Genomic DNA, 12903 nt, shown 5'->3' on the forward strand with positions numbered 1-12903 from the left:
AGTTGAGGGCATGGATGAGTTCCCTGGAGAAACAGATTGAGATATTAATTTTATTGTTTATAGTGATTTCTTTTCTTTTAAGATTGAATTAACTTTTTTTAAGATAGATGCAGCTTTTCTTTTGATATTGGTGTTCCTTTCCTTTCTGTGGTTTGTTTTTAGTAATTATGTTCACCATTTAGATCCATAATTGGCAAAGGCAGTATATCAAATCAATAAATAATAATAATAACCTGCTTATTTCCTTGTTTGATTCCTGTTAAGACCAGTCCAGATTGACAGTTTACACCACTTTGCCAGCAGATGGAAGCAGAGACTTGAGCTTTCCAGTGACATTAGTAAGGAGTAGTGCTGCCTGATTCAGGAAAAAAAATAAATTTTGATTCGATTCAGCCTATTGAATCGATTTTCCGATTCAATTTTCCTGCCCAATTGGGTGTTTTTTTTCAAACATCCTAGTGGGTTTATTTTATAGCCTCTTCATCCCATATGCCCTCTCCTACTCACACTGAAACAAAAAAGACTTTTCCTCTCTCTGTTAAATCCTAGCTCACGCTCGCGGTCTAACACCAGCTCTGGAAGGATACACATTTCAAATCTGACATATTGTAATCACAAAACAGAAAATAAAATTATTTTTTCTACCTTTTGTTGACTGCTCATTATTCAAATCATGTTGGTCCCAGGCTCTGGTTGTCTTCTGAAACTCGCTTGCCAGGGTCTCCTGCCCAATTGTCGTTTTCTTCTTTCTCCTTGCCAACCATCCATCTTCCATCTCTGTTCTCCCCTTCCATTTACTTTCCCTCCCCAGGAGGTCTGGCATCTTTCCTTTTTCGGTCTCCATCCCCGCAACTGCAGCGATGGACCCCACCATCCCCAGATCCACCATCTCTCCTTTTCTCAACTACCCTGTCATCCAGAATCTCTCCCCTCCTTCCCGACCACCCAGGGTCCACCAGCTCTCCCTTTCTCTTCCTAACTACCCTCCTATCCAGTATCTCTATCCCCAACCCCTCCTCCACACCATCCCTTGTGTCCAACTTCTTTCCCTTTCTGTTCCTTCCCTCCCTAAATCTTATTGTCCACCATTTCTCTCCCTCTCCTGTTTTTAGACCCATTATTTCTTCCCTCCCCCCTCCCCAAAAGGAATAATTTAAGTACTCCGGTCTATTTCCTCTGAAGACCTTATAGATTACGGGCAGTGTTTTAAATCTGACCCTTTAAGATACTGGTAGGAAGCTCTTTTTTTTGTCACCAGCTATACACATTCTGAATTGTCATTGGTGCAAACTCTTTGTGGTCAAACCAATCTACAAGGCATTTTTGAGCAATCTGGCCATATCACTATCACACAAATCATAGTGATCAGATTTTCTTTCTAGATGTATACAAAGAGCTTTTTTAGTTGATACAAATTATAAAAGCTTTGTCTGAACTTGAGGAGATCAAATGAATGGGTCCAGCAGTATCCCAAGCTTTCTAATCTGTGATTTTAGGGGCGATTCATAGTTTCAATAAGGATTTTGATGTCGGGCTTTGGTCATCCATTCTAGAAGCTTATGAAGTTTGTTCTTTTTGCTCATTTTTTAAAGCTGATATAGGGGAGCAATCAATTCATGTAAGAAGTGTGGGAAGAAATAACTAAGTAAAAGGCCAATTATGTTTTTTTCCGCGGACATTTATAGTGTTAGCAATACTGTTAGAATTCACAGAAAGGGCACAGAACAGACAGTTGCATTACTATCATAGGGAAAGAGGGAATACACATAGGAACAACATACACCCTATTACCAGCCGAGATGCCGAAGGTGCACGAGGCAGGCAAGCAGAAATGAGTATTAATACCCTGGGACTCCTATTAGATGATACTCAGAAGAAGCCGGAGCAGGAGTGCACATGAAGCTTCCCACGGTGATGTCAATGTACATCACCCCACGCTACTCACACTCAAAGCAGTGACGGCTGGGCAGGTTGGAGCCCAGCTCCTGTACTCGCCGACCCCAGACCTTATCCTGCTCCTTCGCGGGCTTCTTCACCATAACAGCGGTGATAGATAATGGGAGGGGGCGGGAATGCGGAACCATTTCTAGACTAGGCCCCCTTCTAATAAGCTGTGCTGATGGTTTTTATTGCCGGAAGCTGCGGTGAATGCTGTGCGTAGCTCCCGACGCTCATAGGAACTCTATGAGCATCGGGAGCTGCCCGCAGCATTCAGCTTGGCTCCCGGCGATAAAAACCACTAGTGCGGTTTAGTAGAAGGGGGCCTAACTTTCACTCACCCATCATTTCCCTCACCAGCTGTGAGCCACCATAGGAAGCGGGGGAACTAACCCGCCCACCAATCATCTACCAGCTCTCTCCCCACAGGGGAAGGCGAGAGCAACACCCACCTCACACACCTCACATACAATCCGTGCCACGTGTAACCCCACCCTGAAGTAACAACAGCCAATCCGTGGGCACCGAATCAGCGAGGCTGATTTTTTTAAAAAGGGAATCGATTCGAATTGATTCACCTGAAGTGAATTGGTGAATTGATTCGAATCAGAAATCGGCAGCACTAGTAAGGAGTGGTGCATGCTGGAAGCTGCCAGTATACTACAAATGAATGTGGAAAACCTCAGACACATCCACAGCAATAGCCATAACATTGACAATAACTTCTCAAAAGAATCCCCCTGCAAGAATACATAAGAAAAATGCTGAAAGCTGAAACAGATGAGAATCTCATAATGTTACCATCTTGCTGAGTGGGTCCTGGACTAGTCTAGCAGGAATCAAGGAAAGGAAATTAGCACTTTCATTTTTATCCTGCTAGATCAGTCTTGACAGGATGTACCCAAGCTTCAACCCTCCAAAAGGAACTGGTCATGTCCAGATAATGAATATGGATCCTATAAATATCTAATTGATGTAGAGATTTAGTGACTATCTTTCCCTTGCATGGAAAGGGCTGACAAAGAAAGAGATTGGTTGACAAGGCAAGAAAGCTGGAACTGCACAGAAAGGCACAAAGTCTACCTCAAATTGCAGGTGTGAGTCCTTACAAGAGTCTGCAGCTCTAAAACTAGCCTGGCTGAACAAAGAGCCATCTGAAACTGTCTATGTGGAAAGATCCTTCAGGGCTGTCTGCTATAAAAGCTCAAAGGGAGAATCTGCTAGAACAATAATCTTTACTGTTTTTCTAACAGGGGGCATGCTGGAAAAAAAAAAAAAAAAAAATTAAGTGTAATAGCCATTGCTGAACAAAGCAGGTGGCATAGCAGAGTTACTTACTGTAGCAGGTGTTATCTGGGGATAGCAGGCAGATATTCTCACATGTGGGTGACGTCATCCATGGAGCCCGGTACGGACAGTTTGAAAAGTGATCTGTCACTTTAAGTTTTAAGAAACTTCATGACTGCCCGCACCGTGCATATACCTTCCCTGCCCAATGTAGGCTTGCAATACCTCATTTCGGTAAGCAAGCTAAGAAGCCAACCCGGAGAGGTGGGAGGGATGTGAGAATATCTGCCTGCTGTCCCCGGATAACACCTGTTACGATAATTAACTGTGCTTTATCCTAAGACAAGCAGACAGCATATTCTCACATTTGGGACTCCCTAGCTTAATAAAATGGGATGGAGGGAGAATTGGCCATCAAGAACAAATTAAATTCTGTAATACTGCTTGGCATGAGATCTATTTGCATGCACTTCTTTCAATGCATATTCATTGAGGAAAACCTAACTGGATTACGGCCTTTGAGGGCCAGAGTTGCCCACCCCTGTTCTAGACAGTAGTGAGATATGAATGTGTGAATTAGAAACATAGAAACATGATGGCAAATAAAGGCCAAATGGCCCATCTAATCTGCCCATCCGCAGTAACCATTATCTCTTTCTCTCTCTGAGAGATCCCACGTGCCTGTCCCAGGCCTTTTTGAATTCTCCACCACCTCTTCTGGGAGACTGTTCCATGCATCTACCACCCTTTCTGTAAAAAAGTATTTTCTTAGATTACTCCGGAGCCTATCACCTCTTAACCTCATCCTATGCCCTCTCATTGCAGAGTCTCCTTTCAAATGAAAGAGACTCGACTCATGCACATTTATATTACGTAGGTATTTAAATATCTCTATCATATCTCCCCTCTCCTGCCTTTCCTCCAAAGTATACAGATTGAGATCTTTAACTCTGTCCTCATACACCTTATGATGAAGACGCATACCATTTCAGTACCCTTCCTCTGGACCGACTCAATCCTTTTCATACCTTTTTGAAGGTGCAGCCTCCATTATTGTACACAATATTCTAAATGAGGTCTTACCAAAGTCTTATACAGGGGCATCAATACCTCTTTTTTCCTACTGGCCATACTTCTCCCTATGCAACTTAGCATCCTAGCTTTCACCATCACCTTTTCAATCTGTTTGGCCACCTTAAGATCATCACATACAATTGCACCCAAGTCCCGCTCTTCTGTCATGCACATAAGTTCTTCACCCCCTAAACTGTACGGTTCCCTCGGGTTTTTGCAGCCCAAATGCATGACCTTACATTTCTTAGCATTAAATTTTAGCTGCCAAATTTCAGACCATTCTTCAAGCTTCACCAGGGCTTTCCTTCATATTATTTACACCATCCGGCATGTCTACTCTATTGCAGATATTGGTATCATCCGCAAAGAGGCAAATCTTACCCGACAACCCTTCAGCAATATCATTTATAAAAATGTTAAAAAGAACAGGCCCAAGAACAGAAACTTGAGGCGCACCATTGGTAACATCCCTTTCCTCAGAGAGATCTCCATTGATCACTACCCTCTGTTGTCTTTCACTCAACCAGTTCTTGACCCAGCCCATCACTTTGGGACCCATCCCGAGGGCACTCAGTTTATTTGTGTGAAACACTGTCAAAGGTTTTTTCTAAAATCAAAATACAGTACACCACATCTAGCGCACTCCCTCTATCCAATTATCTGGTCACCCAGTCAAAGAAATTGATCAGACCTACCTCTAGTGAATCCATGTTGCCTCCGGTCCTGTAATCCACAGGATTCCAGAAACTTGACCATTCTCTGTTTTAAAAGTGTTTCCATTAATTTGCTTACCACAAAAGTCAGACTTATCGGCCTGTAATTTCCTACTTCTTCCTTACTTCCACTTTTGTGGAGAGGGACCACATCCGCCCTTCTCCAGTCCTCCAGGACCACTCCCGACTCTAAAGACTTGTTGAAAAGGTCAGTCAGCGGAGCTACCAGAACTTCCCTAAGTTCCTTTAGCACCCTAGGATGTACACCATCTGGCCCCATTGCTTTGTCTACCTTTACTTTGGCTAGCTCCTCACGAACACAACCCTCTGAAAATTGATCAGGGTCTATTACTCCTCCATCCCTATTCATGTTTGTCTTCTATGGTCCTGCTCCTGGCGCTTCAGCCATGAACACAGAACAGAAATATTTGTTAAGCAATTCGACCTTTTCTTTATCAGCTTCTACATATTTCTCCCTTTTACCTTTGAGTCTCACAATGCCACTTTTGCACTTCCTATCACTAATATACGTATCTAAAAAATGTCTTGTCTCCCCGTCTTACCATGTCAGCTATTTTTCTTCCATTTGCATCTTTGCTTTCCTGACTACACGACTAGCCTCTCTTAACTTTTCCAGATATTTTTGCCTGTCTTCCTCTTTCTGCGATCTTTTGTACTTTATGAAAGCTAACCTCTTGTTCCTTACCTTCTCAGCTACTACTTTTGAGAACCAAAGCAGCCTTCTTCTCCTCTTACTTTTACTTACTTGCCTTATAAAAAGTTTTGTCGCCTTACAATCGCTCCTTTCAGTTTTGTCTATATTTCTACTCCTTCCAGACGTTCTCATCCAGACAATAATTCCTTGACATAAACCCCCATCCGAACAAAGTTAGTTTTTAAAAAAAAGTCTAGAACCTTTGCTTTTGAATGAGCCCTCTCTATACCCATCTTAATATTAAACCGTACCATGCAGTGATTACTGGATGTCAAATGATCACCCATTTTAACATCAGAAACACTATTCCCGTACATGAGAAACACTGTGTGGACTGGTACACAAATACAGAACTTTTCCCTTCTTCTGCTTAATCTGTATAGAACGGAACAGAGGAGGACTCAACTAAGCTATGTCTGGGTGAGAGCTGTCAGACGACATCACCTGCAAGCATAGGAGCCAGTTCTGTAGGAGCCAGTTCTGTAGGAGCACCTTCCTTCACTATGTCCAGGAAGGGGTAATTTGTATTGTTTTAGGCACTCACAATCATTTTGAAATGTTGGGACTGATGCCTACAAGCATACCAGCCACCCATGTTTAATAACAGAGAAGCTTTATTATAATCTCCAAATCTATTGAGTTTTATGCAGAGGTTTGTGGTACCTGCATGTCCTTTTCATGTTCTGAAGAAAAGCAGACTCTCCTAAAGTACTCTAAAAATTCTGTTTTACAGGGACTTGAGGATTGTTCTTTTGGGATCACAATGCCATGTAAGCACACAAGATCCTCTTAAGCCAATCATTTCATTTAGATATACAATATTGAAAATAATATTTATTATTATAAGATGAATAATATAACTCTCATCTATAGGAGAAACAGCATCCAAGGATTTTTCATTCATTTAGTTATTTGTGGCAAATTCCTGCTTTAGCTCTACTTCTGGCTTTGGCATTTCTTCATAGTTTACTTCTGAGACTGCATCTTGTGCATCTAAGCAAGGAAACAGAGACATATTAATCGAAAACCTCTTTTCTATAGGGATAAGCAGTTCACAATCATACATGGGGACAATGTCATCCATGATGTTGTCAAATGGACTCCTTTTCTAAAGGTATTTTAGAGGTTTTTGCACATCTGACCATGTTTCACAATATTATAGAGATCTTCACTGGCTTCCTTTTGAGGCAAGGCTTATGTTTAAATTTGGAGCTTTATGTTATAGAGATCTTCTGGAACAAATTCTAGGATATTTAATGGCCTAATTTAGTTTCTTTAATACAAATCGCCCTTTATGGATTACTTCTACTTTCACTTTTCCATCAGTAAGAAGATGTATTTATGAGAAGTTTTTACATCGACTGATCTCTTTTCAGGCTGCTAGTTGGGACATTGAATTTCATAAGTTGCTATCGTTGTCATCTTCATACTTGCAATTTAGAAAATTATTGAAATCATCATTGTTTACCAAATTTATTGGTAATTGAAAATTTGGTATTTTATAACTAAAAATTCTTGCTCTTTAACTACAAATTGTTTCCTGCAAATTTTGTAAGTCACTGTAGTTTCTTTGTACACTGAAATGAACTGAAAGGTATTTGCAGCCTAGAAATGGAAATTCCTGTGCAGCTGCCATACGATGACATGTTTCAGTCATTTTTTTCCCCATTATGAGATCTGCTATTCATTGTTAGACTAATGTCTGACCTGATTTTACTGGCGCTCTCTTTTGCTAGCATCCACAATATTGAGACATCTACAGAAAACACTATACTAGGAGTGACATTCAACCTGACTTCCTGCATGGGGGCACCTTCAACAAGTTCAATGAAGCCAGCAATAAAAGATGTTCATCACTGTAGAAACCCATCAATCTGACCAATTACTAGCCAAACCCTTGTAACTAAGGATAGGGCATTCAACAGGAAAGTTAATATTCAAGGGCATTTCTGGGAGTAGAACAGTGCCTTTCTAAGAATGTGTCTGTTGGCATGTTTTGAGCATGCTCTAAAATGCAGGAACAGAGGAGGGCAAAATGATGGTGTAGTAGTGGTGGTGGCAGCAGGGATGGCTCCAGTGGGGCTAATGCAACTGCACAGTGCAAATTTTGTGCAGAACTCTGTTCAATGCCAGCATCAGCTGTCTCTTCCCTATATCCCGAGGAGCAAGAGGAAGATGAAGTGAACCACTGAACATCAGGTCACTTCCTCCTCCTCTGCTGGCTTAGATTAAACTGTTCATGTGAACTGTGGGAGGAGAGACCAGGGACAGATACTTAACTATTTAAATGGTATTAATGCACAAGAACAGAGCTAGGAACATAATATCCAGCTGTAAAGAGGTAAAGACTCAGTAACAACATCAGAAGATATTTTTTTTCAACAGAAAGGGTGGTGGATGCCAGATATGCCCTCTGGGAGATGGGGGGAAAATAATGCCCCCAGCTCTGTGTACCTGCTCTTAGGAAAAATATGCTCATTCCCTCAGTTCGGCGCTGATAGAAATAGAGGAAATACGATTAATAAGGGAAGGAAAATTCAAAGACTCGACAGGGATGCCCAAGTCCCTGCCCCAGTGATGCCCCAAAGCCTCATAAGACTTCCGAGGAGCGAGACATCGTAAAGCACCATGCAACGCAGACACCGTCAAGGCACTAGCATGAAACTGGGCAAAAGAGACAAAATCGGTGTCCCAAATGAAACCTTAAGCCCGGGCGAGCCAAAGACTCCACATAATGATGAATTTGTTTATAGGTAAATAACCCCCCCCCCCAAGGAATGGAGCATGGGAAGAGCTCCCCAAGATTTCATAGCCCCCTCAGTGTCCAATAAATGTTCAAGAAGGAGCAACCCCTCTCCAGTCTATCGCACAAAGATTGGGTTATCGCTGCCAGGAAGGATCTGCGGATTACCCTGGATAGACAACTGATCCGAAACCTGAGGGCCCCCAGCAGCCCGACCAAGGCCTTCCAGCAAAATCGCCAAGACTAAAGAAGAAAACTGGACCGAAATGCGGGGGGCAAGAGGCGGATGGGCATCTGGGACAACGAAAACAAGTGCCAAGGATGAAAAAGAGCAGATTACAGGACGTCCTGGACGGAACTTAGACATTCTGAACTAGATCTGTTTTAGAAGCGTTTAAGTGCTAAAAAAATACCCAAACTGACCAGATGACCACTAGATGGATAAAGGTATGAACCTCCAGTGGTCACTAACCCCATGCTACCCCCCAAATATCTGAATAAAACAGTACATATATGTGTGTAGAACCTGGTATGGGAAAGCCTAGTAGAAGTCCACAAAGGTATCTTAAGTATGGAAGTGAACCATAGAGAGGAGTTAGGCCCATAAGCCACTCTAATCATAACATTTATGGTGGAAAGTATAAGCCCACCAAAACCCTATGATACTGTCATATAGGTGCCATCTGCAGCATTAAGAGCTGTTGGGGTGGTAGGCAGGTGGGTATAGTAGGTTTTGGGGGAATTTAGGAGGGGTTACCATCTAATATAATAAAACGGTAAGCTGCGCATGCGCACTTCCTATGCATGCGTCCGTTTTCTGTGAGCTGTAGCACACATAGGAAGTGCGCATGCACGGCTTACAGACCGACCTCACGTGAGGCAAGACAAGTGCCATTCGCGCCCTTCCCTGCTCTCCACCGCTGCCGGCCGCTAGCACCCCCTGCCCTCTCCATCGCCTCCCGGCTCCAGCGGCATAGGCAGCACTATAAACATGCTGCTTCGCGCCCTTCTCTGCCAATTTCCTCTGCCGCGTCTCTGATGACATCATCGGAGACAGACGCGGCAGAGGAAATCGCCAGTAGAAGGCCGCGAAGCAGCGTGTTTAAAGTGCTGCCTACGCGGCTCGAGTCCCGAGGTTTGTCAGCGATGGGAGGGTCAGGAGCAGGCCGGATCGACAACGGCAATAAAAGAAGGGGGAGGGGCCGAACGGAGCAGGGAAGATAAGGTAAGAAAAGGGAAAGGGGGAGTGGGGGAAAATGCTGCTACTGCTTCTACACAGGAAAGGGGGGGGGGAATAGGAGGGAAATGCTATTGCTGCTGCATAGGGAAGTGGGATGGAAATGCTGCTGCACAGGGAAATGGGGAAAAATGACAGACAGACAGCGGAAGGGAGGGAGACAGAAAGAAAGAAAGACACAGGGCCAGGGAGAGGGACAGAAAGACAGACAGAGAAAGGGGGCCAGAGAGAGAGTCAGCGGGAGAGGGAAAGGGGGCTGCTCTGGGGGGAGGGGTGTGCTTGGGGCAAACAGCTTTGCTCTGGGGGGAAGACAGAAGGGGTCATGGAGAGACAGGGAGAGGGATGGGGGCTGCTTTGGGGGGAGGGGTGTGCTGGGGGAGACAGAAGGGGCCATGGAGAGATAGGGAAAGGGGACAGACAGCTTTGCTCTGGGGGGAAGACAGAAGAGGGCCATGGAGAGACATTTGGGGGGGAGGTGGATGCTGGGGGCAGACAGCTTTGCTCGGGGGGAGGGGGAGACAGAAGGATACAGACAGCGGCCAAGGAGAGAGAGATATAGAAACACAGACAGACAGACACATCTATTCTAGCACCCGTTAATGTAACAGGCTTAAAGACTAGTCTAATATAATAAAATGGTAGGACGCGCATGCGCACTAAAAAAATCATGTTCCCTGATCCGTCGCGGAAACACGATTGCGCATGCGCGGGTTTTACGTCACCGAACTCTGTTCCTCCTCCACCATGCCACGCTAGCCATGTCCGCCGCCGGCCTAGAGCTCCTGGGGGCGGACGGCGTGAGCCGGCCGCCCGCTGCTGAGGCCCCGCCTCCCTCTTCCGCCCTACACGTTATCCATGTCCGCCGCCGGCCTCGAGCTCCTGAGGGCCGGCGGCACGAGCCGCCCGACCGCTGCTGAGGCCCCGCCTCCCGCTTCCACCCTACACGCTAGCCATGTCCGCCGCCGGCCTCGAGCTCCTGAGGGCCGGTGGCGTGAGCCACCCAACTGCTGCTGAGGCCCCGCCTCCCGCTTCCGCCCGGTGCTGAGGCCCGCCTCCCGCTTCCGCCCTACACGGCGACTACAAAACGCTGATGCCCTACACGCTGACTACAAAACAGACCCGGCCCTACAAAACGCTGAGGCCCGTCTTCCGCTTCCGACCTACACGGCGTCGCCAGACCCGGCAACACAAAACGGCCCTCACATCCGCAAACAGGGTTGCCATGGAAACAGAGGGGATCAGGAGCTAAACAGAGATTAAAAAAAACAAACAAACAACAGTGCACAAGGACAGAGACACACAGACACAGAAAGACAGGGGACAGAAGGACAGGGGGCTAAAGAGACAGATTGAAAAAAATAACAAAACATTAAGGAGAAAGAGAGACACAGGTAAGGAGTGCTGCTGGGCAGGGGGAGCAGGGAAGAGGGTCAGGGGGAGAAAAGAAGGAGTGCTGCTGGACAGGCAGAGCAGGGAAGAGGAACAGGGGAGCAGGGAAGAGGAACAGGGGAGCAGGGAAGAAGTGCTGCTGGACAGGGGGAACAGGGAAGAATGACTGCGGAGCAGGGAAGAAGTGCTGCTGGACAGGGGGAGCAGGGAAGAGGGACAGGGGGAGCAGGTAAGGAGTGCTGCTGGACAGGGGGAGGTAAAAGGAAGGGAGAAGGCATACTGCTGGACAGGTGGAACAGGCAAGGGGTGATGGTTGACAGCCGAGGAAAGAGAGAGACAGAAAGCGGCCAAGAGGAGAGAGAGAAAAAGAAAGAAAGAAAGACACACACATCTATTCTAGCACCCGTTAATGTAACGGGCTTAAAGACTAGTAAATTATAAAGGGGCTATGGTGAAATGTAAATCTGGCACCGTTTATATAAAGTTCACAGCAGTGCCTTTTAAGATACCCCACTGCTCCATTGGCATGTGAATGTGGCCAGTCCATTACAATATTAGCACCTCCCACATCTAAATGGTGCTGATTTGGACGTTTCTAACTTGGATGTTTCTGTGGTCAAAAATGGCGAATAAAGTTAGATGTCTAGATGTTCTAGTGACCAAGACGTCTAAGTAGGCAATTAAAAAAATATATATATTTGGCCATCCCGTTCGAAAATGGATGTTTCTCTGGCCCTAACTTGGGGCATTTTGTGGGACATGTCCAAAGTCAAGCTTGCACGTCCTATTGAAAATGGTCCTCATGACCTCTAAACAGACAAGTTATCAAGTCTTACCCCCCAAAATTTCACATCTTATTAACAAAAGAAAGATAAAGAATTAATACCTCGTGCTTTTCCAGGAGAATTGTTAAGCGTGATAGGGGAGACTGCATGATCACCTACTTGCTGATTATTTCTTAGCAAAGCTCCCTGTTCATCGGTAGAATTCTTCATTACAATATTTTCCTCTTTGTCTGTTTTTATTCCTTCAAAAGAACAACAGGAAAAAGCATGTCTCCTTTGTTTCCAAGAGAATGATTTATGTTTATGCAGGTGGAAACAATGTCATCATTTTTTACCTTTTACAAGGGGAAAGGGGATAGAGATGGAATGTGACATATTACCCCTCTGTAGTTACAATCAAAGCAGTACACTTCTCCCTCGGTATTCGCGGAGGATAGGGGCAGAGCCGGACCGCGAATTGAGAAAAACCATGAATAACTTCTCGTCCGGCTCTGACCCACCCCCGCCTTCCTCCCGCCTTCCCCCCGGCAAACCGGCCTTACCTGGTGGTCTGGCAGGCTTTCGGGGCAGGAGCAATCTTCCTACACTCCTACCCCGTGCAGATCGCCAATAGGAAATGACTGCCCTGAGTTCCCATGGTCTCTCGAGACTACGACGGGAGCTCACGGCAGCCATTTCCTATTGGCGATCTACACGGAGTAGGAGCGTAGGAAGATCGCTCCTGCCCCGAAAGCCCGCTAGACCACCAGGTAAGGCCGGGATGCCGGAGGAAGGCTGGAGGGAGGCAGGAACGTCCGAAACTATGGGGGGTACCCCCCCCCCCAAAAAAAATCGCAAATATGTGAAACTGCGAGTGTCGAAAACGCAAATGGGGAGGGGGAAGTGTATACGTAGTATATGAAGTTACTTATTTTGTACCTGGGGCAATGGAAGGTTAAGTGACTTGCCCAGAGGCACAAGGAGCTACAGTGGGAATTGAACCCAGTTCCCCTGGTTCTCAGGTCACTGCACTAATTGGGTTA

The 12903-nt window shown here is 45.4% G+C and overlaps 1 protein-coding gene across 2 annotated transcripts in view; it reads right to left on the minus strand.

Moving 5' to 3' along the window:
• The window catches only part of LOC117358842 (SLAM family member 9-like), a 187939-nt gene that overhangs the window by 2831 nt on the left and 172205 nt on the right, over positions 1–12903 (minus strand). Inside the window, exons 7-8 of one of the 2 annotated variants that reach the window (XR_004539105.1) lie at positions 11983–12123; positions 234–355 (exon numbers count right to left, since the gene is read on the minus strand). Coding sequence is in view for 1 of the 2 variants with exons in the window: in XM_033940603.1 (XP_033796494.1) it covers positions 11983–12123 (141 nt within the window). In the remaining variant the exon portion in view is untranslated. The remainder of the gene's footprint in view (positions 1–233; positions 356–11982; positions 12124–12903) is intronic. The other variant, XM_033940603.1, reaches the window with a different exon arrangement.

This window comes from Geotrypetes seraphini, chromosome 4 (genome assembly GCF_902459505.1).
Source record: "Geotrypetes seraphini chromosome 4, aGeoSer1.1, whole genome shotgun sequence".
Classification (NCBI taxonomy): domain Eukaryota; kingdom Metazoa; phylum Chordata; class Amphibia; order Gymnophiona; family Dermophiidae; genus Geotrypetes; species Geotrypetes seraphini.